Source organism: Rhinolophus hipposideros (genome assembly GCF_964194185.1).
Source record: "Rhinolophus hipposideros genome assembly, chromosome: 5".
Lineage (NCBI taxonomy): Eukaryota > Metazoa > Chordata > Mammalia > Chiroptera > Rhinolophidae > Rhinolophus > Rhinolophus hipposideros.
The window spans coordinates 39,348,596-39,372,375 of NC_138051.1; the positions used below are offsets into that span (position 1 = coordinate 39,348,596).

Here is a 23,780-nt window from a genome sequence, read left to right on the forward strand (position 1 = left end):
AATAAGTAGATTAATTAATAAAAGCATAAATAGGAAATTAATTGTGAGAACTTAGAAATGGAACCAAGAAAGGTACTCAGAGAACTAGCTCTTCAGTGTTCATAGATTTATTTATCTTTTCAGTGCCTCTTACCAAAAAAGTAGTACCCTTTCTCTAGAATTAATGATAAAGATCTAAGATCCAATTCCATGTGTGCCAAAAACAAATTCTTACATGTCTATTAAGGAAGGAGCCACTGTTGTAATAAAATCTCTCCTCTACTTTTATAGTTTCAATACCTCCTCATTAACATATGTGGAATAAATCAGACTAATATTATAACCATATACTACTTTGTTTTTGCATATAGAAAAAATCTAAAATTATGTAAGTGAAAATAATCAAATAATTATTTTGATTACCTAGCCAAATAATCAGTAAAAAAGTTTTATTTGTGTTGTTGTTTTTTTTTTTAATAGCTATTTAAAAGTCATTTTAGTAGGTTCTTTTTCTTGCCATTTATGCCAGTTTGAAAAGTAAATCCCATGGTAAAATTCTGGCTTTGGCTGATTTTTTGGGTATATCAGTTACATCTAAAGCATATGCTTTTACTTCTAATAGGCCTAGATTTAGGATTTTTTTTTTTAATTAGGAAAATTAAACTGTTAAACGAAAAAGCCCTAAACCAAAGAGTCTATAACTGGCACCAATGTGGCCAAGATAGTTTATTCATTGGCTCTTCAATTTGGAGATAATTCATGCCTTTCCTTCATGATGTGTGTTTGTTTCTTAAGGAATTCTTTTTAAAGCTTTAATGCAAAATTCTAACTTTAAAAAAAACATCAGCTGGAACTACTCTGGTTGTAGTAATAAGTGGGCAGCTGGGGTCTAAGTATTGCCTCCTCAGCCTTCTTACTCTTCCATCCCTCATCACCCACTAGATGCCTCCAAGGAACCTTTTACGGTATCCCAGAACACCTTTCCTCAGGAATTTTTCCCCCTAGTGCCCATTAAACCTCTTTTCTGGGGAGTATCAGAGGTTAGGGGAAAGTGAAAAATCAAATAATTGCATTTTGCTACTTGCTAACTGCTTAATGAAGATTTGGTAGAAGTATTTTAACCTTTAAAAAACATTTTTAACGTCAGTGAGCTTACACAATTCTCCTTTTTCTTATGCCATTTTGTGATGGGTCGCAGTACAGATAATCCAGATCTAGTTGTATGTATGTAGCTTTTGTAATAGGGGCGGGTCATCCTCAAGGTGACAAGCACTGATGATTACAACTGTCCCTCTCCTGCTTTTCCGTGTCTCCCTGCACTCCTGATTCTTATATAGGACAAAGAACTTTGAGGCTGGTAAGGCCTATAAGGCGACATGGGGAGATGGTGGAGACAACTCTTCTAGCAATGTAGTATCTAAGCAGCCGGGCCGGGTGACAAATGGTCAGCCTCAGCGAGCAACCACAGGAGCAGCCAGTGATGGATACATTAATCGGTATGCCAGTTCCTCCCAATATTTTTACCCCTTTCTTAAATGGATGGTGCACCTAGAATGGGTGTAGTTATGCATGAACCCTAACTCATCAGTTAAAAATAGCATTTATTCAATTTTAAAAATGCATTTAAAAATCTGCCTTCTGACAAAATGTTGGCAGTGGATATTGAACTTCAATGATGGATTAATTTTTCTTTATATTTTTCAGTACTTTCCAAATTACTGAAGTTAGCTGTAAATAGGAAAATATGTTTTAAAATGTATCGTCTAGAGCAGAGGTTGGCCAGATCCCTATATCTATAAAGGATGAAATATTACATATTTCAGACTTTGCGGGCCATATGGTCTCTGTCACAATTATTCAACTCTGTTGTAGGGAGGTTTGTTAAATCACAGATTGTTGGGATCCACTTCCAGTCTGTTTCAGTGGATGTGGAATGGAGTGTGAGAATTGGCATGTTTTTGTGTCTAACAAGTTCCCAGGAGATGCTAGCAATCACACTATGAGAACCATTGTTCTAGAGTTTTTTTCTTAATCTTCTCTTACATGGCTGTAAGACATCTTGTTCTTTTTGGTCAATCTTTCAATTTTTAACTATAGAATGTTTCCAGTAATGGTACCCTACATTCCTTAGAATCTAACATTTGCTGAGATTCATTTTGGTGGCTTATTTTTATGAAAACTAAATCTAGACTTAGTCCATTTATAAATACTGAAAAATACTGAATTGACTATGTTTTTGTGATAGTATAACTAATGATGCCAGGGAAGATGAAATGGAAGAGAACCTGACTCAAGTGGGCAATATTCTAGGAAATCTAAAAAATATGGCCCTGGACATGGGCAATGGAATTGAGGCTCAAAATCGACAAATAGAGCGGATCACAGAAAAGGTAAAAGCTTCTCAGTGCCATAGGAAAATGAAACATGCAGTACAGTGTTTTTGTAATGGATATCTGTGCTAGATACTTCGGGGGAGAATAATAGGATAAGATCTGTCCTTACCAGTGTTAAGAGTTTGGATGAGGCAGCCAGTTCTAACACATTGAAAAACAAACGCTAAGTTCTCCTATTGCATGACAGTTGGTTCATTTTGAAACCAAGACCTTAGAATGGTTTTATTTAAAATTTCACATTTGAAGCTTAGAATCTTCTCTAACCTTTATTTTCACTGTATTTTTGTTGCTGTTTTTTCTTCCCTCGGCGAGTAAGTTAGCTTTTGGAGTTTTATTTTGTTAAATGACAAATTAGTAAGTTACTGAATCTTCATCTCCTAAGTCAGGAGGTAAAATCAGTTCTGCAGAATGGTTCTTGTGGAGTGGACACACAAAAGTAACGGAAAAATGGGATTGCCATTTTTTTCACTTCATGTAGTGTAAAAGACACTGAAAGTGAAATTGTGTTTGGTGTTTGGATGTGTCACATCTAAAAGCCATTCCTATTGTTACTTCATTAAAATCTGAGTGTACTTTGAAGGATGGGGTGAGTTTTTAAACTTGGCTGTCTGTTCAGGCACTTACAATGGATTTCATTGAGGTAATGATGCTTTCATTGCTATCCTGTGGGTTTAGGCTACATATTACCCATCATTTTAATTCAGGCATTGATGTGGATGTGGTAATACATCTGTTCCAAAGATCTTGGGGAAGCTTATTTTAGTCTCTCTGGTCCAGATGGGATTCTATGACTCAGTTCCAGGGACTCCCACAAGGTCCAGATCTGTAGCAGAGAAGAGCATTGTTATATTTCGTTGCATCTGAAATGGCATTGATTATAAAGTACACCCTAGTTTCAGACATGTTAAACTATGACAGAAATGTTACAGAATTCATGAAATACTGGCAAGTTCTGTTATACCTTTGTCAATTTATATTCCCAAGTTTTTCTAAATGAATTTGATATTTTTGCCTAAAATGAGTTTTCTAATGTGACTTCCTGAATTTTGTGTGTCGCTTACTCCACGTATATGAAATTTAACTTTTATTAGATCAACTTACCTTGTGAAGTAATGCTGATGTCTTTTCTTTTTTTCAGGCTGACACCAACAAAGACCGTATTGACAATGCCAATGCCAGAGCAAAGAAACTCATTGATAGCTAAAGTACTGCTGTACTTCTTTACCACTTATTCACTTGCCTAGCTCTTGCTTCAAAGTCATTGCCTTTCAGAGTTTGAAATTTTGGTTCCGCACTCTTCTAATCAGGAGATAATGTGGAAGAAGGGTGAAGAGTAACAGCCCCCTTGTTTTTTTATTTTCTCTCTTTCCCTTGAGGGTAGGCTGCTGCTCAGGCTTCTAGTATTTTCTTTCTCAGTTTATACTCTTCGATTGGTCTCCATACCATCATATGGAGTGTTGTTTTTTCACTCTCATTTACTGTAGCAGGTTCTTCTGCTTTCAAGATTTGGAAGCATTGCCAAAGACAGCCATAAAAAGGAAGCTAGGAGCATGGGTGGGGGAGTGCAAGGAGAAGCAAGAAGTTAAGAGGTTGTTACCTCAGGCCACAAAGCAAAAAGTTGCATAGCCACAGTAAAGATTTAGTTGGGTTTAGTTTTTAAGTCGCAGTTATTGCCAACTTAGGCTAATACTTGGTTTTGGAGCTTTTTTATACATGATATTTTTGTTATACATCACAACTTTGCAACTTCTGCTTCAAAAAAGAATAGAAGGAGTTTTCTTAAAGTGAGCTAAATTCCTGAACTCTTTAGTGATTCATATGTGTAAATAGATTCTGTGATCACATTTCATATGCACCACGCAGGGACACTTTGTGTAAATGAATAGCTTTTTATTTTCATATTAGTATCATGGTTCTATTACAGGCCTATTAACCTCATAAATTTGTCATTAGCCTTTGAAGAAAATAAATGTAAATATGTATGTGTAACATGAGAATTTCTCTCTAAAGCAGGGCTGAAAATTTTTTGGAAAATTTTTACAAAGTCTATCACGTGAATTCAGATTTACCTCAGTGCAAGAATTATGTTTCAGATAGGAAAACAGAAGCTTGTTTTGATCTCAGGTAGTAAAATTGTTAGATTGCTTTGAGTTTCATATAGAATTTAGACTTTTAAAAAGCTAGAGTTCTGTTTAACTAAAAGTGATTTGGAAAATTACACCTTTGTTTTGATTACTGATTACATTATCATTCATTCTCATAGCCTTGTTTATTGAATCACATTTATTTAGATCCTAAACAGTGTTATAAGAGTCTGATTGGTATTTGTCACCTTTATTTAAAAGGTAGCAAAAAAAAAAGCCACCTGTACACTTCAAAGCTATTAATGTAATTGGTTTGACCAGTAACCACTGCTTAATCCTTACAATTAAATTTTGTAACTAATGGAACTGTTCTTTCAAATAGGTAAGTGTGTTTCTGTGACTGTTTTGGGTGAGGGGCAATCGTTTCATTAGCTTATATTTAACAAATTGAGTCAAGAAAGGTCCATAAATCAAGAAGCAATCCAACAGAAAGCTGCCTTTGGCATCTTTCCCATTTTTATTGGAAATACTGACAGCATTCTCCTTTCTATGATTTGTCATGAGGTACATTTTTATCATTACTAGTTTTTTATTCATTTGCACCTAAATACAGTAGTGACTGAAAGGCTAATGTTTATAAGAGAGAACTATAACCCACTTGAGAAGATACAGTTAAGATGGGAATTTTCAAAGGCTGAAGAGGAAACTAGTTAAAGTGAGATTCAGTTAGGCTCTCTGTGATGGATATGCTCCATGTCGAAAGGAGTAGTTTGGCAGGTGATGGTACATGTATAAAATAAGAAGGTTTAAAACACTGAGGATTATTCTATACCTAAATCCCCTTCCTAAAAGCATTTTTAAAAAAATATTTTTTAACAGTTATAGCTAAAGGAAATAGTTTTGAGAATACCAATATGCTACCTCCACAGTATAATTGGTGTGAGCTTAAGCACCAAATTGTCTGGATTTACACTCTAGCTCTGCCGTTTGCTGGCTGAGTGACTGTAAGACCATTTCTGTGCTTCAGTTTCCTTGTCTGTAAATGGGGATTAACAATTCCTACCTCAGAGTTATTGCAAAGACTCAACATAATAATAATGCAGGGAAAGCACTTAGAGCAGGGCCCAGCTAATGTAAGAGCTTAATAAATGATAGCTACTGTTTGTTCTCTCTAGAATGGAGCTCTTTTTGAGTCAAGGATCCCTTTGTGACTTTGATGAAAGACAGCACAGCCTATTTCCCCAGAGAAATACACACACAAACATGAATCATGCATAAATTGGTTTTGAAAACCCATCCATGAGTCTCAGATTACAAAGCTTTTCAAAGATTGTGCTACTGAGAAAGAAGAGGGATGAGATCATAGAAATTAGGCCCATAATACACTAGAAATAGAAGCTGTTGACTTAAAGTCTTTTCTGATTTTCTTCTGTAACATTGTTTGGAAACTTGTTTCCATTACTTCTGAAAGGTAACTGAAGTGGTTAACACAACTTTGGAATCACCTGAATTCAAATTTTGGTTCAGTCATTTACTATCTATGTGACCATGAGCATAATACTAATTTATAACTAAAGAGTTAAAAAACAGTATTCCCTACTGAAATTATTTTTTTAACAGTAGGCTCCTTCTTCAAGTTTCCAGTCTTATAATGACAATGATCTTTATCCCGTATAGTTGTGCCTTTGTTTTCTTCCTTCAGTTGTAATTCATCCTTTAATTACCATTTCAGCTCTGTATCTTTTCATGCCATGTGTGGATTATGAACATCCCCTTAACTTAAATTTCTATTTCCCAGACATCCTATACTCACCTGTACTTAGAATTAGTTTCTTTAGGTCACTTTCTTACTAAAATTCTAAGATATCCCAATTACATTCCTAGTCAGATTTGTATTTTTCAAATTGATCCCAAGTTCCTTAGTCTCTAGTTGTTTTTTTACCCTTTTTAACTTGATGTCTGCTCCAAGCCTTTCTTTTCTGTACCACTTGGTAAATTCTATTTTAATACCTTACAGATGAAATAAATGGGCCCGTGTGAGTGCTTACCCTGTCCTGCACACTATGCTGAATGCTTTTTATGTATCTTTTCACCACATCCTCATAATTTACCTGAGAGGTAGGAGGTATTGCCCCTGTTACAGATGAGACTAAATGGCTCAAATTCATAAAGTTAGTAAATGACAGACTTTGGATTCAAACCAGGATCTTTTCTGACTCCAAGACTTATGATTCAGTATTCTACACTGACTTCCAGGCAAACTCTAAAAGAATGTGGGTGACTTAAGAGTAGTGGTCACTAGAATGCGGGTCTCTAGCCCACCAGTCAACCTACTTTGTTAGCTCATATTTAAGTCTAAATACTTGTGTACTATAACTTTGAGTGTATTACTTTACATAGTTCCTGCATTCAAGGAGCTCAGTTTAGCAAGAGACAGTTGAATATAGAATGTGAGAGGTGCTATTGGAACAGATGGAAGAGCAATTAATTTGGCTTAGAAAGGGGCTTCGATATAGGGAAGGAGCATGTTAGTAAGAGAGTATTTCTGACTGAGCCAACAATGTAAAGGCAGCTAAAGGTGAAAGACATTGCACTGTGTGTCTAAAGAGCAGAACAGTCTGGTATGACTAGGTAGCCAAAGGATAGTGAAGGAAGTATCTGGAAATAAGTCTGCGTCTAAGTTGTGAAAGTGGTGACTGTCATAGGGATGGGGACATTTAGGTTTAATTTGTAAGTGCTGATTTAGTAGGTGATAAGTACTGGTAAAATATTTTGAGAAATGTTAATTGTTCAGTGAGAAGACCAATAAGATTAATTAAACATTAAAGTTTATTTTTAAAAACTCAGTTAATAATGATAAACTGGCACCCCGTTCCTCCCCAAATTGAGAAACAAAATAACATGGGAAAAAGATTTCAAGTTAGGAGACTTCCTCATATATATTAAATACTAGGCTGTTAAGATCTCTTGACTTAAAAGTTAAACTAGGTTTGTAAAATGAGAACTGTCAATGACATATAATACCTTTGTACCTTCAGTATTTCTTAATCAGCATGGGTCCGATACCACAAAATGTTTCATCAGTCACATGAAGGCATCACAGTACTCATGCAACCTGAACAGGAAACGCTTCTTCCTAATCAGTTTACTTTCAAATAAAGGAGCACTTATAGGTTAAAGTTTTCATGTCTTCCTTTTAAAGGATTAACCTTTCTTCCAGCCAAAGTTTATTACAAATTCTTTATTTAGTGTATTCTCATTCAGAGAATAAACTTGATAAATATAGGTTGTTTTAAAATATTGTAGTAGTGTTTTGATAGATAATTTGATTAGTATAGTTATAAATACAAAAAGCGAAAAGGATTACCAGAAATGAGACATTATTTCTAACAAAGATTCAGGAAAATCTTGATTATTAAAACCCCTTGTATCTTACAAGTTTTGCATATATGGTTTTAGCTCTTCAGAGCCCTCTACCAATAAGGCACCTGCAGTAGTTAAGGATTTGCTACTGCAGCCTTGAGGAGCATATTTTACTCTTATATTGGTGCTTCTCTGACAAAGTACACTTCTAATCAGGACAGTCACATTCATGTACATCCTAAATTCCAAGTATAAATACTGTAACTGAACTGATAGACTGGAATAAAATCACAAATCTTTAGTAGCCTTTCACAAATTATTTGAATTTCAAAAAATGTGAAATGTTAACAGAGATGGAATGGCAGCTGATTTTATGAAAGTTGACACGTTGAAACTAAACATGAAATTTCAAGCTGAGGTGTGGAGCTGTTCTATTACCAGGCGGCACCCCCTCACTGTAGAAATAGCAACTTGCTACTGGTTTCTTAAAGCCAAACTTATGATGATCTTGAAGATCAGCATTGTCCATTGCCCTATCCATGACTCAAAATGGAGAACTCTTTCTGTCTCTTGATTCCTTTTAGCTTATTTGAGATAAGCTCTGGAAAGGAAAAAGATCAAATAAAATTATAACTTCCTGGAGTATCAGCAGCTCACTGCAGATGTCCTTGACAACAACAAGCGCCTTTGATTCAGCCAGATTGCAACAGGTTCCAAATCAATGTCCTACAAGGATTCCCATGCTCCTGGAGAACATCATGCAAACTTCTTCTTGGTGGCCGTGTACCTCTCCATGTACTAAAAATCATGAAAGAAAAATATGTATGTGGTATTTTGGCACGAGCAAATAAAATAGTAGCCTATTTGGGACTTGGGTTTTAATATGATTTTTTAAATTTAGATTTTATCGGATATGGTCCTTCATTTCCTACAAAATCTACCTATTCTAAATGCAAATTTAAAGTACATACTTTTGGGGTCTTTTAAATTTTTCAATGTTTTAATAGGAAACCTATCAAAAGACAAAGATGCTTCACCATACATAATCTAGAGAAAAAGTTACCTTGGTATAATACAAGAATTTGCACCAATATATCTTGGTACAGGAATTTGATTCTTAGAACATCTCCAAAATGAGAAACAAATCCTGTTGACAAACACGATTATACAGACAGCCTCTAGCTGTAAACATTTATGTGGGTTACTTCACTGTTCTGTTCTCTGGAGCAGAGACTAGAAATGTAGAAGTACACTAATACCCACCTTATCATAGCCTTCTAGTTCTCGAAGTTTCTTTATTTCAAAAAGGTTGCCTTCCACAGCAAGCAGACAGATCTGGGAATCACTAAGGATGCTTTGTGGAAGCATGCTGAGCTCCAGGCAGTTCTCTTCCAGGCGAAGAACTTTCAGGCGAGGACAGCAAGATATCTTTACTGAGACCTGAGATATCTATTGAACAACCAAAAACAATAACAGGAAAAAGCATAAGTACTGTAATGGTTTTTTAAATTAAAACAAAAAACCTTGACTATTTGTCCTAGTTTTCCTTTTACCGCCTCCATTTTCTCACTACCTACTCATTCCAGAAGCCTCTGTCATCTGGCTTCTGTTAACTACTCCTCCACTTTTTTGGGGGGGAGGAAGGGATTGACTTTTTAAAGTCCACCATTGGATTTTTGGAAGTAAAATTTTCTGATAAAAGCAGAAATTTGAGAATCACACAAGTTTAAAGAAAAAAGTTACCTGGAATACACCACCATAAATATTTTGGTACATTTACTGCAAGTCTTTTATGTGTATAAAAATGTTTGTATATCAACCCCTTCCTTGAAACTCTTATATAAGTACTGGGTTTTTCTTCCTCTTGAATTATTCCTGATTTTTGGCTTCCCTTCTTATTCCTATGTACATTTTTCAGGCAGTAGTCCCTAATACTTAATATTTGATCTTTCTAAACTTTCTCCTACAAAGCTCATCTATTCTTAAAGCTATCATTCTGACCCCAGAATCTGCCTACATTCAAACTTCTGACCTCTATTCCACCCCTGTCTCGTTTTTAGTAATTTCCATTTGGGTGCTGCACCAGCATAATCAACTCAGCATGTTTATTCTCAATAGCACCACTCTTCTTTTAGGCCCTCAACCTTAACAACAAGCAGTTATCTTTATTCACCTCTTTTGCCCATTAAGTACTCCACGTCACCAAATTATATTTATTTTGCCTCATTATCAGACCATCACCGGAGAACTTGTTAGAAATGCAAATTCTCAGACCCCACCCCAGACCTACTGAATCAGAAATACTGAGCAGGGGCCCAGTGATCTCTTAACAGGCTCCCTTGGTTATTTTGATGCACGCTACGATCTGAGAACCACTGATAAAGGCATCAGCCTAGGTGAATGGAGTGAGTGCTCCACTAATCCTTGTTTAACAATGGTTTCCAAGTTTTCCAAATATTCACTTTCTTTTTCTAAAAAGCTCAAGGACATACAAGAATATCCACTTAAGGAAAAGATGAGGCCAATCTCAAAGACAGACTAAATTTCATAATAATGTAGTCACTACAATCTAGAGTAGTTTTGTCCCAATATAGCTTTTTGCAATGATTGGAATGTTCTATATGCCGTCCGATATGGTAGCCACTAGCCACATGGCTTTTGAACAACTTAAAATATGGCTAGTGGCAGCTGGACTTGAATTTTTTAATGAATGAATTTCAATAGCCGCATGTGGCTAGTGGCTACTGTATTGGACTATAGATCCAGAAACACCAGAAAAACTAAAGGCCACCTGGTAGTCTTCATTATGTTTAATGTTTACCATCTGTGCCTTCTGTCTAAACCAAGGATTGTTTCTCCAGTCAGACGCATATTAACCAAAGAGCTTCCAGAGTAATGGAAACAAATTCCAAATGTTGCAGTCAAAACTGTCCAACAATGAAATGGCCTATCTGCAGAATGCCTATCACAGAGTTTTTTCAACAAAAGCAAGATACATACTTGACAAATGTCAAAAATAGGACAACTGAATTACCTTTGATGTCGAACTCTGGGAACCTAGGAGTTTAAGCCTCTTTTCAACTCTTCCTGACATAGCTAGCTCCTTGCTAGATGACTAGAGGCATGCTTGAGGAGGATCTGAAGAACTCTTCAAGATTTGTGAGACAGTTTAACTTGAAATTATCTCAATGTTACCCATCCCACCCTCCAAAAAAATAACCTACATGACAAACACGCAGTGTCTCAACTAACTATGGCACTTTGGGCTTTGACATTAGTCCAGCCCATAAAATACCTCTCAATAGCTTCTGATACCCAGCTTCATGATGACAGTTTACAGAACAACCGGCTAAAACAAGTTAACCTCTAGACCTGGTTCTGGTTGAAGTTGAGTTCGATGACCTGCAGCTCCCCCACTATGTCAGGTATGCTTCGAATCTGGTTCTTAGAGAGATCCACCACATCCAGGTGCCTCAGGCTACAAAGTTGGGGTGGTAGTGCTCCCAGCCGGTTCCCAGACAGGCTCAGGGTCTTCAGCGCTGACAATTGCCCAAAGGTAGATGGCAGCTCTCTCAAGTGATTATTGTTGAGGCTTAGCGTTTCTAGTTTTTTCAGATTGCCTAACTCGTCAGGAAGAACAGCTGGCAAAAAAAAAAAAAAAAGTAAAATGAATCTGACACAGCTGAGAAACAACTTTGATGAAGTTTATAAAAACTACATGGCAGCCGCTATGCCCCTTGTTAATACACACAATCCTCACGTGCCATTTTTAAGTATTGCATTTTTACCAACAAAGACTTCAGAAATGAGGGTGCCATCGAAATGCAGGAAAGCAGTTATGTGTATAATGGCTCTTTGTAAAGGGGCTCCGCACAATCTGACAGCAATTTTGTGGGATTTGGAAGGGCCTCCCCTTCCCATTCCACCCCGCCTCCAAACTGGCAACAAAATTAGGTGTTTAGATGACAAAGATGGTCTTCCCCTTCAAATTATCCCAATACCAATCATTACACCACTAGAGGAGGCTTGTAGATGTAATTACAAGAGCTTCAAGGACTCCGACATTCTCCTGCGTCTTGAGCTCTCTGAACGGTTTCATAACAACAACAACAATCAGCTTGTGAGAGAACACCACCCTTCTTAACAGCTGATCAGTAGCAAAAGCTTCCCAGACGCAAAAGCCATACTCAGTTTGTTGTTGTTCAAGGAGAGGCTCTTCAGCAGAATGAACTTCCCTATAATCGTAGGCGGTAGGCTCTCGATCTTGTTGTTGGACAAGTCGATGGTCCTGAGATTGCTCGTCAGTTTCTGCAACTCTGAAGGGAACTGGAGAAAAGGGTTCACAGCACGGAGAATCCCTCACCAATTAACTTCACCGCCCCCGCCGTCCCTCTCCCTTTACATTCTCTGGTCGGGTCCCTCCCAGTCTCACCTCGGTCAGCCCACGGTCCTTAAGCTGAAAGACTCCAGTTTTCTGCGCGGTTTCCACATGAGCGCGGAGGGCACTGTTTCCCATCCTCGCTCTGCAGCTCGGGTCCCTGCGGGAAGGAAGTGCAGCTGTCACCCCCTCGGTCCAGGCACCCAGCCACCCGGTCGGCCTCCCGGCTGGGTCTCCTGCCCCGGCTGTCACCTGCCGATCTCTGGATCGTGGGGGCCAACCCAAGAGTGGCAAGGAAGCAAGGGAAGAACAGAGCCCGACCACTTTTGCAGTTGTTCCGCGGCTACACGCCGCTAGGAGCTTATGGAGGATCAGGGAGCCCTGGACTCGCCTCCTCCCGCTCGGCTCACTGCCGGCTGCACGGAAGAGCCAGGACCCGCGCCCGCTGGGGATGCGCTCTCCTGGCTTCCGCCCCAACGGAAACGCCCGTGACGTCATCGGGCTGCGCGTCGCCTGCGCCGCGCGCTCTGCTCCTTTTCGGCGGCCGGCGGAGAGGTGGGTCGGAGCCATGGAGGCCGCGAACCCGTGGGACGAGGCGTCCGCGCCAAACGCTGCCAGGCTACTGCTGGGCCGTTTCGTAGCGTCGGGGTTGGTCACTCAGGTATGAGGGCAGCGGTGGCGTCATTAAGGGGTTGCCCACTGTGGTGACGGAACATCCCTCGAGTGGTGGGGCTGGCTGGGGGCTGTCCTAGAATAGAGGCAGATGGAGCCCCTTCCAGGCAGCAGCAGATGTCATTCTGCAATGGGTCCGAAGCGTAGTAGGTGGTAATTCGAGTAGACGACGTGTCAAGTGTCTTCTCTGCAGGCGACTGTCCCAGGTCAGTTCGTGGGGGACAGTCCAGACCAGTGTTCACCCGCTTCTTTTGTCCAGTGATGCTGCCTCTAGGTTGTAATGGGTGGCCGGATTGGGAAATACGGCTAGGTTTGTCAAAATACACGTTCGCAAGTGACGCTCGTCTGTGTGAGATGTTGAAAGACACTTGGGGCGGAAGGTTTGGGTACAGGAGCGCTCCAGGGGAAGGGCACATCGTTAAGGTGCCCCCTCGCCCCCCAAAAAAATACCGTATTGGGGACAAAGACCCAAAAGGCTAGAACATGAATGGAGGAAAAGATTAATTTTGAGAAGGAGAGACCAGGGAGAGTAGCCCCAGGGGAGGTAGTTTTAGGTTGGGCAACAAGAACATGTTCATAGGCCAAATGCAAGGGGCCAACAGAGGGAGCGATGGAAGATGTGAAGGAATAATGGAATGCAGGTGGCAGAAGTGACCAGGGAAGGTGGAATTAAGGGAAATAAGGGGAAGGAATTTTTAGATGAGGAAGTTGAGAATTTCACTGAAAAAGGAAACAAAAAAGTAGAAAGGTGGTATCATCTGCCGAGATTAGCAGTATAAACATGCTGGAAGACTTATGGAAAATACTCTTTTTATACTTAGAAGAGTCATTAAAGAATTCTACTGCCTTACAGTATTTTTAAGGTAAAGAAGTTAAGACCTAAAGAGACCAAGAAATTTGCCCAAGGTCACTCAACTAATGACGTAGCATTAGATACTAGGGTGCTCCCTTTTCTGACATACTGATCATCTCTAAGATGTACTGTGACTGATGCTACTGTGACACTGTCTTCAAAGTGTTTAAACTTCAGTTGAAGAACTCTTAAATTACTTGAAGACCTGGTAACAAGACTTTATGGATTGTGGGGGGAACGAGGAGTAGTAATGAATGCATTGGAAAATAGACAAAACAAACCACGGCACTCACTAGTTTTCACCTTCCTTCCTTCCTTCTCTTCTGTGTTTTCTTCCTACCAAGTTGCCTAGTACTCTCACTTGTTACCAGTTCTGTAACAAAATAATTTGATAACTCATACTGTAATGTAAGACATTTGGGACTTATCCATCTGGAGCTATTGGTGTAAGTATAAACACCTAAACTAAAGGAGTAAGTCTCTGGTGAGAGAATTTTAGGCATTGATGGACGAGCTGTTGTTTGGGGGGAGGACTCTTCCTAGTGTCCTTCAAGAAACAATAGACAGTTACCTGTCTTCCCTATAGGGAAGACCTGCCAATCCATAGTTCCTTAAAACCATTTTAAAATCTTACTGCACAGCTACCCCCGATGAGGAAACTCATGGGTCTGTAGCATGATTTCACTTTCAACAAATTTTGCATATGAAAACCTACCTTTATTAGGATTCAGCATTGATTCTTTCAAAATGATGTATTATGTGATCCCTTTAAACAGCCCATCCCTAAGTGCACATTATCCCTTGTGCATTAAAAATTAAGAGTGATGCTTAAATCATGATACATCTCTTCTAGAACACAGCTTGTTTGAGCTTTCTTCTGTTTTGCTTTATCCATTAGAGAATTACTTAGTGAAAGAAAGGGTAGGGTTAACTGTCTGTAAGTTAATGAGGTATTTGCTTTCATTTATGCCCTAAGACTGCTTTAGTGGCCTTACATTCTAGATATTTTTCAGCCAACTTTGATTGAGTCATGACATCTTGATCAAAGCTCTCTGTACTGGCAACACATAAGGATCTGGACCTACAAAAAAAACAGACTCTACTATTTCCATATATATGTATTTCCTCACTATGTGTCCTGTCCTCCTCTGTACTCTCGCCCCCATTTTAGAGCCTCTGCTCTTCTCTGTTGTACTGCTCCCCTTTTAATGTCTGCCAACTAGAGTTCAGTATAAAGAAGGGACATAAAAAAGAAGAAAGGATGCCTACAGGTGTGTGTGTGTTACACAGTGTTGTCAGGATTTTTATATTAAGCATGAAGGTCCTGGATTTCAGCTGCATGTGCCTAGCAAAAGAGTAAACAAATACCATAAACAGACGCCTTTTCTCAGGATTCCTTTCATTCTCCAGGGTCCCTTTGCTCCAGTGGCATGTAAAGTGTATAATATATAATGGCAATAGTCAATGGTAAAGACTTTTCTCTATTCCCTAATCCTTGCTATTTAAAAATTTTATTTAGGTGTAGGGCTAAGTTACAATCTTCAAATTAGAATTTCTGTTTACTAGAGGAATTTGGCTGCTCTTTGTTTCTCCTTTTTGGCTCTCCCCTTCTTGAACCTTCTTATTTTCCTTCTGGTTTCTTGTACAAGTTCTTGGCTAAGCTCCATTACTCAGTTGTTGAACCTAGCAGTTTACTAGTTTGCAAATGTGCAACTAAGATTAGTGAATACATATAGAGAGATGGAAAGATACCAGAGAGTGAGTAAGTTACAATGAGAAATGGGAGATGTTTTACTTTCATTCACCTTCTACCAAGAGAGAGCAGAAAGAAAAGTTAAGAGAGTCAGGCTGATATGATGGAAATACAGTAGATTTGATTATATCATTGCAACCCTGATAACAATTTGCAGTGTGAAGTTGGACTAATACTTAACCTCACCAATCTTCAATTTTGCCATCAGTAAAAATATCTTGTGTTATCTACCTCAGTGAATGGCATAAATATCTGTTCAGTCCCCTGAAGCAGGATCCTTGGAGTCAGTATTAACTTGACCCCAACTACCCCTGACAACCAGTAGGACTTATCGAATACATCTTCCCAGGGACTCATATTTCTGCCTTCCTTTCCTTTTTAACTGCTACTGACCTAGTTCACATTCTCATCTTCTCATCTGAAATGCTGTAGCTCCCACCTGTCTACATATCCATCCTCCAGTCTACTCCTCCACTAGTGTTTTTTGTTTTATTTTTGTTGTATTTGTTGACTAGTTACCAGAACGTGGTTCTTTTATTATAGCAAAATCCACATAACATGAAATTTACAGTTTTAACCATCTTAAAATGTACAATTCAGTGGCATAAAGTATAGTCACAATGTTGTGAAACTATTTTCAAAACTTTTTTTATCATCCCCAATGGTAACCCCATACTCATTAAGTACTCATTCCCCATTCCTTCTTCTCCCCAGCCCTATTGGTTTTAGTTTTCATTCTACCCCCATTTAAATTTCTAAAATATGTATTGTATATAATCATGTTACTTCTTCAGCAGAAAACTTGCAATTGCTCTCATTTCTTCGTTATGATTGCATGTCATAGTTATCAAGATCTTCCATGATTATGCAGGAAACTATGTTTCCAGATTCATCTTCCCCTTCTCACTATATCTATTAGTACTAACACAGTTTGGAGTATTTATAATAATAAGTTCTTTCTATCTAGAAAACTTTTTTCTTCCTATCCATCATGAGCTTGTTAAGGGCAAAGAGCTTGTTTCATTCATTCTTGATTTTTTTTTTCCATTGCCTATCTTAACAAATGTCTATAAAATTGGTTATTATCAGTCAGCAAACTTGCTGTGAAGGGCCAGAGAGTAAGCATTTGAGGCTTTTCAATCCACATGGTTGCAACTAGGCTGTTATAGTGTGAAAGCAGCCAGAGATAATAAGTGAATGAATGAATGAGAAGTGGAGTTCCAATAAAACTTTAGTTCTGGACCCTAAAACTTGAATTTGATATAATTTTCATGTGTCACAAAATATTTTTCTTTTCATTTTCCCCCCCACCATTAAAAAATATAAATACCATTCTTAGCCCATAGGCTGTACGAAAACAGGCAGTGGACTGCATTTAGCTCATGGGCTCTAGTTTCCTAATCCCTGGCCTATATGATCTCTAAAGTTCTTTCCTGTACTAACATTCTAGAAAAGCAGAAAGGATACAGAAAATTATGGATGAAGCCAAGGGATGAACAAGATAATATTCTTGTTCTGAGATAACCTGCAATTTAAGGAGGCAATATAACAGAATGAAAGGATAAAAACGCAGCAGCCTTTTTAGAAGAGTAATTATGCCCGGACAAAACATCCCTTTATCTAAGAGAGTGAGAATGTGAAAAGAGATAATATGTGTAACCAATAGAAGTCATTTAATGAGTCAGATAAATAACTCCCTGGGGGGTAAAGGTGGGAGGGGAGTGTTTGATCTTAGCCCCAGGAATGTCTGAGAGTCTAGGTCTTGGTCTTTTGTGTAGAGGTGATTCTCTACCAACCTCAGAATCCTCTGATAAGCTATCAGTAATGCAACTGTATTGTGCCTGATACTTTAGGAAGTAATACAAAGCGATTAAGTCTTCGTTTATTCTTAATTTTTAAATGTTTGGGCAAAGGCTTTGTGATAGTATTGGCTTTAAAAACAGGAAATACACATCGGTACTGTTCTACTCTGTACTTCATTTTTCAGGGCCAGTGTTGGACATTATATACCCTCCTGTTTCAGACCCACGGGCATGCTTTTCCAATGCACATAGAAACTTTTTTGTGACATATTACTGCTTTCTCTGTTCACTTTTCAATAGGAGATGCTAAATGTACCTAAGAAATCAGCTTCTTGCTTTGTGAACTTCTCCAGGCTACAGCAGATCACAAATATTCAAGCTGAAATCAACCAGGTAAATTATGTTGAACTTTTTACTGTATACTTCTAGTACAGGGAAAAAAATCTTAGTTTGTTCCACCAGCAATTCTCTTGCACTTAGAACAGTGTCTAGCACATAGCCAGATAGGTGTTTACTTATAGTGGTTAATAGTAGTTGTAATAGTAATAGTAGCAATTAGTAGTAGTAGCAGGAGCACATGGCTCAAACACCAAAATGAAAAGCTTCAGTAAATCCCCTGGGCTGTCATAACAAATCATCCTTCCACCCCTCTTAAATATTCCTGGGTTAAAGAGTGTCCATTTTTATCAGAGTTTAAGCCTTTACATCAGGGTACTTTCTGAGTGACCTAAATATTATTTTTGTTTTTACTGTAGAAAAACCTGGAAATTGAACTTCTAAGACTAGAAAAAGATACAGCTGATGTTGTTCATCCTTTCTTTTTGGGTAAGTGGTTTGGTTAAATGGGTAATCATTGGAATTTCAGCTTATTCTTAGATTACCTTAAATATAGCAAAAAATCTTTTTTGCTATAAAGGACATTATTGGAATACTTAATGTTTAAATATGGGCCGTATTAAATATTGGTAATATTATGTCAATGTTAAATTTTTTGAATTTGATACTTTAATGTAGTTATATAAGAGAATGTTCCTATTCTTGGGAAATACTTGCTGAAGTTTTTGGGGTAAAAGGTCCTAATATCTGCAATTTACTCTCAAAAGCATCAGCAAAAATATTTGTAAGAGTATGGAGAGAAAAAGGCAAAAAGAAAATGTGGCTAAGTGTTAACAGTTGGTGAATCTAGGTGAAATGTATATGAGAGTTCAATGAGCTATTCTTGAAACTTTTCTCTAAGTTTGAAATGTTTTCAAAATAAAAATTTAAAAGAAGAGGCAGCCAGTTAGCTCAGTTGGTTAGAGCACGGTGCTCTTAACAAGGTTGCCTGTTGGATCCCCACAAAGGCCACTGTGAGCTACGCCTTCTGCAACTAGATTGAAACAACTACTTGACTTGGAGCTGATGGGTCCTGGAAAAACACACTTAAAATAAATAAAAAGTTAAAAAAAAAAAGCATTAAAAAATATTTTAAAAGAAAAGGCAGTCGACAGCTATTAACTGAATTCTGGGGAAAATATTGAAATAATCAGAAATAGCTTATAAGACAAATGTTTGATTTTAATGTTTGTGTAGAATATTAAAAAGCAGAGATGAGAAAAGAGACTTTGTGAAGAATATGACTCTGGCTATGAAAACTGAACTAGCAGTAGAGTTGAAAAACACAAAGAATTTAGCACTGGGTTTGGTTGTCAGCAAAAGTAAGAGAAAATAGTTGAAAATGAAATTGGTATTGGTTTTAAGGATAGTGAAAGGGAGCTATTTAGGAGGGAAATGGAGGAATAATCTTTGGTAGAGTCAAACCAAAGCAAAAAAGAATTTATTAGTGATTTCAACATGTACTTGTCCTATTGCTAACTGTAATTACTGTTTCTGGTTTGTGTAGATGAAAAGTGTCATACTCTGCAAAATATGAATAATCATTTGGAAGCAGTGCTAAAAGAGAAGAGGTCACTCAGGCAAAGACTATTGAAACCTATGTGCCAGGAAAACCTGCCTATTGAGTCTGTTTATCACAGGTCAGACCGAAAAATAGAAATTAACAGTTACACGTTTTCTGAAGGTAGTTTAGACCAGTAGTCATTTCATCACATAATTCAGTAAATAATATATTAGTGAATGTATCTGTTAACATTATTATTGATGCTGATACATTAAACCAGAAAGAAAATCTTTTGCTTTTAAAGAATTATGGTGAAAACAAAGGCATTTCTTTTGTCCGTATTGTTTTGGGAATTATAAATAATTATTTTCATGAAAGAAATTAGATCCATGACATAGAGTAAGGTGGGTAAAAATCACTTTTATTAAGTATAGACTGTTTTCTATGAAGTAAACTTATTATTGCGTTAATGTTGCCTCTATAACAATAGAGTTTAAGCAGAGACAGATGAAAACAATGTCAACGAAAGGAGAAAAAAAGACCAAATTCTGGTCTCCTATCTGCTGTTTACATGCCTCAAAGCCTTGGGCAAATGATTCAAATTTTTTCCTCAGTTTCCCAATCCATAGAATGGGGATGCTGTTCCACATAAGAGTATTGCAAGTACCAAATTGAAGATGTAAATTATTAATAATAGTAATAATAAAATAAAGAAGCAAGCATCTGGGGATCTGACTGCTGATTTTCTCCACTAGTGCCTCACTAGCTGACCCTGAGCAAATCAGTATCTTCTCTTAAGTTTCAGACTTTTTATCTTATAGTAATATAATAGATATACAAATCCCATTCTTGTGGATTATATTCAGTATTCAGTACAGTAAAATACAAATGATGTATATATTATACATTATACATATAAGAAGAACGGAGTAATGATTTTTAAAGCATTTTGCAAATGCAAAGATTCAAAGTAGTTTTATATGTAGGCTATTTCAGTGAAGTACAGTTATCCTTATTGCCTTCACTGTTCACCAAGAATGAGTAGATTGAAATGGAATGAGGTTTTATCTAAGGAAATTCCTTTAGTTATATGAGAAAATTGTTAATACTGAGGTTTGTCTAATGTTAGGTTGGCTTTCAGATATGATGGTATTGTCTCTTTCTGTTTTTATGTTTGGATGACAAGTTAATTCCTGCTTAAAATGAAAAAGAAGTACCCCTTTTTTTTAAGTATTTTAAATTTAATATTTGATTTTTATGGTAAACAAGAATTACATCGTTTCATTATATAAGTAGATAAAGAAGTACCCTTTTTTTTAAGTCACTGATATTTCCATGAATGCAGAAATATTATTAAATCATTGGGTTGATTTTATTATATTAAAAGGACTCATATTAATAGTTCTAATTAAAGGGGGGAAAGGGAACACAAAATAAACTAAAAAAAATTAATTGGCTTTTGTTCTTCCTCTCTCAGATATATGGTACATTTGCTAGAGATGGCAGTGACTTTCATTGAGAGATTAGAAACCCATCTTGAAACAATTAGAAATATCCCTCATTTAGATGCAAATCTAAAGAAAATGGTGAGTGTTGACAATAGCATTTAAGTACCTCATCAATTCCTTACATTACTTTTAGCTATCTTTAATTCTTTTATATTAGATCTCAAATGTGTGACCCACTTGTTTAACTATTTGATGGTTAATATTACGAGTGAATTATTTTTTAATCAAGCTGCCTTTTTTATATCATTTTTCTATCAAAATTATTTTACATTCTTTTATTTCAATATTTAATAAATACATATTATCTTCATTGTGCAAGGTGTCATGAGAGATACAGATAGGACCAATCCCTGACCTCAAATTCTCAAGGTTCAGTGAGATAGCTATACCATACTTTCTACTTTACAGTATTATATTTGCACAGTGAGTGCAGCAGAGAATTATAGAGAAGATGCTATCTATTAAGCACAGAAAAGGGAGAAATTACTTCCACTTTAGGGAGACTGGGAGTAGGATAGGAGGTATAACACTTCAACGAAGTTTTATACAGGAGTTAGTAGTGAGCTGAATCTTAAAGAATCGGTGAGATTTGGACATGCATCAGAAAGAATAGTTCAGCCAAAAGCAACAGTGCGAGGAAAGACATGAATATTAGAGAGCACAGGTAGTTTGGGGGAACAGTGGTACTCCACTTTGGGTGATGCTTAAAGGTATTGAGAGGGAGATTGACTCAGGGTTAATTTATGGAATGCCTTGAAAACCAGACTAAGAAGGTTAAACTTTGCAGTCTGACAACTTGGGGAACCATTGAATTTTGTTTTGTTCTTTAGAGAAGGGAACAGAGGAGTGACTTGATCAGAACTGTACTATAATCACGGAGAAAATACTGGCTAGAATAGGCTGAGCCTTGCCACTCTATGGACAGAACATCAGCATAAGCATTATTGGAAGCTTGTTAGAAATGCAGAATTGCAGGCTTCATTCACCTTAGACCTTCAGAATCTGAATCTACATTTTAACAAGTTCCTCAGGTGATTCCTGTGCACATTACAGTTTAATAAACTGGGGGTTAGAGGATTAGGCAGAGGAACCAAAGGCAGAGAAACTTGGAGAATAAATATAGTCACTCAGATAAAAGATTTAAAGCATAGGAATACAAAGGATTGTGTAGATTTGTAGATTTGGAAGGTCAAATTTCTAGAATGTGGCTACTATCTGGACAAGGGACATAGCCAAGGTAACGAAGTTTCTAGCTTTGGTGACTTGAGGGTGAGTAGGAACAAGAGATTAAAGAAGTTAATGATGTTTGTGTTTTGATATGTCTTGTACAGATATTAAATGTTCAGTCATTGTTTGTTGAACTACATATCGTTAAGTAGAGTTTGCAATGAAATCGATATTAAATGTACATCCAGATGAAGATTTCCAATAGACTGAAATGTGCGGCTGAATTTTAGGAAGGTTAGGTTTAACGATATAGATGGAAGGTCATCTGATTGAGGTGGAAACTGAAGACAAAGGAGAGGTGAACTCACAAAGAAAAAGTGTGTACTCTAAGATAGGAAGTGGTTTGATGGCTGTTCCTCTCACTGCTTGGAGGCTTAAGGAGTGGGATTTTAGTCCATCATATATCTAAGCTGACTTGTCTTCACTCAGAGCACCATGGAGATGGGTTGGCTGTCCATTAGTGCCTTCTGATTTTTGCGGAGTCAAACAATTAAAAAAAAAAAAAGATAGGAAGTGGGAGAGTGCCTTTGTATTTAGGGGCCAGGAAGATGAGGCGTTGACCTTTGGTATCATAACCATTTGTGATGTCATGATGATGTATTAATGACAGACATAATTTCTCTCCTATTTTCCCCTTTTTTCAAATGTTACAGAGCAAAGCTTTAGCCAAGATGAATATTTTGGTGACTGAGACAGAAGAACTGGCAGAGAATATACTCAAGTGGCGAGAACAACAAAAAGAAGTTTCCTCTTGTATCCCCCAAATATTAGCTGAAGAAAATGATCTTCATAAACATGGTATTATAATGCCTTCTTTACCTTTTACTTCGAAAGTTCATGTCTAAACTATTAATGCCAAGTGATTCAACAGTTTATTTTTTGCTTAATTATGTGTAGTCATGTGAAGTCCATTTCTAGTCAATGGGAACAGGGGTATTTATAGGCTTTGCTGCTGATGATGCTGAAAGAGTCCTCTTTATATTGAAGTACTAAGATTCCAAGTGCTAAAATTTTCTTTGTTTTTCATATATTCATTCCACTTTTCAGTAAAACTTGTGAAGATCAAATATAACTATGATGATTTATTAACACAGCGTATTATCCATATTTCCATATCTCAGGCAGCAGACTCTATTATCTTTTCTTTTTAATGCTTGTTTCTGATTTATAAGAGTCTTCTTCAATCTGAAAGTATGTTGGTTATTCCTGTGTGGTTGTCATTAAATGTGCAGAAACGAGTAACATAGCAGGCCTGACTATCTTTTAAAAGACTGGCTTGCAAGGTGGGTCCTTTACTGGCATCTGGGAACTTAGATTTCTAGAGGGTTCCTTCCACTCTCACTGATACGAGTTCTCTGTGACTAAGCTGTTTGTACAATGGGGTTTGTGCTGAACACCTGCTTTCCTCCTGGGAGCCTAGAATTTGGGTACATGCTAGACAGAAGATACCTATGTGACTAGCCTGCAAAAATAATCCTGGGCATTGTATCTCTTTCATGGTAAACATTTCACACATGTCACAACTCAGTTGCTGGGGGAATTAAGCACATCATGTGTGACTCCACTAGCAGAGGACTTTGGGAGCTGTGCCTGGTTTACCCCGGCCTTTGCCCCATGTGCCTTTTCTGTTTGCTCTTTTGTTTTTATGCCTTTACTGTAATAAATCATAGTCATGAATTCAATGATATGTTGAGTCCTGTGAATCCTCCAAGCATATCATCAAACCTGGGTGGGGTGGGTCTTGGGGACCCTGACACACTAAGCAATTCCCGAGGGTGTTCATTGGCAGCCTTAGGAATGGGCAAAGAAGAAGGGTAGAGCAAAGCAAAGAAAAAGGCACATTATGATAAAATGGTTTACTTTACAAAATGCTTAAATATTTTAACTAT

General features: G+C 37.5%; 3 protein-coding genes across 18 annotated transcripts in view; 2 read left to right on the top strand and 1 right to left on the bottom strand.

Moving 5' to 3' along the window:
- Nucleotides 1-9,352, top strand: part of SNAP23 (synaptosome associated protein 23) — a gene marked incomplete at its 3' end in the record, with an annotated part of 31,364 nt that extends 22,012 nt beyond the window's left edge. For 7 of the 13 annotated variants that reach the window (XM_081048794.1, XM_081048788.1, XM_081048789.1 and 4 more), the window contains 3 exons: nucleotides 1,317-1,475; nucleotides 2,225-2,369; nucleotides 3,511-7,292. In XM_081048794.1, coding sequence (XP_080904920.1) covers nucleotides 1,317-1,475; nucleotides 2,225-2,369; nucleotides 3,511-3,576 — 370 coding nt within the window. Of the gene's footprint in view, nucleotides 1-1,316; nucleotides 1,476-2,224; nucleotides 2,442-3,510; nucleotides 7,293-8,403 lie in introns of those variants that run through there. The other 6 variants (XM_081048798.1, XM_081048799.1, XM_081048792.1 and 3 more) reach the window with 4 other exon arrangements.
- Nucleotides 101-12,996, bottom strand: LRRC57 (leucine rich repeat containing 57). Of its 4 annotated transcripts, none has more exons than XM_081048784.1 (6): nucleotides 12,450-12,681; nucleotides 12,252-12,357; nucleotides 12,007-12,145; nucleotides 11,192-11,460; nucleotides 9,083-9,268; nucleotides 101-3,195 (listed from the first exon to the last, which is right to left on the bottom strand). In XM_081048784.1, the coding sequence occupies exons 2-6, from the start codon at nucleotides 12,333-12,335 to the stop codon at nucleotides 3,127-3,129; spliced, it is 747 nt and encodes a 248-aa protein (XP_080904910.1). In that variant the 5' UTR covers nucleotides 12,336-12,357; nucleotides 12,450-12,681; the 3' UTR covers nucleotides 101-3,126. The 4 variants fall into 4 exon arrangements, with proteins under 4 accessions (XP_080904910.1, XP_080904911.1, XP_080904912.1 ...); XM_081048785.1 differs by having other exon boundaries at nucleotides 2,552-3,195; nucleotides 12,589-12,684; XM_081048786.1 differs by lacking the exon at nucleotides 101-3,195 and adding an exon at nucleotides 4,247-8,617 and having other exon boundaries at nucleotides 12,450-12,687.
- HAUS2 (HAUS augmin like complex subunit 2) lies at nucleotides 12,715-23,572 on the top strand. The gene is made up of 6 exons (XM_081048800.1): nucleotides 12,715-12,858; nucleotides 17,578-17,670; nucleotides 18,033-18,102; nucleotides 19,160-19,292; nucleotides 20,634-20,742; nucleotides 22,545-23,572. Exons 1-6 carry the CDS (start codon nucleotides 12,766-12,768, stop codon nucleotides 22,734-22,736), a joined length of 690 nt encoding a protein of 229 aa, XP_080904926.1. The 5' UTR covers nucleotides 12,715-12,765; the 3' UTR covers nucleotides 22,737-23,572.
- The last annotated feature ends 208 nt before the right edge of the window (nucleotides 23,573-23,780 follow it).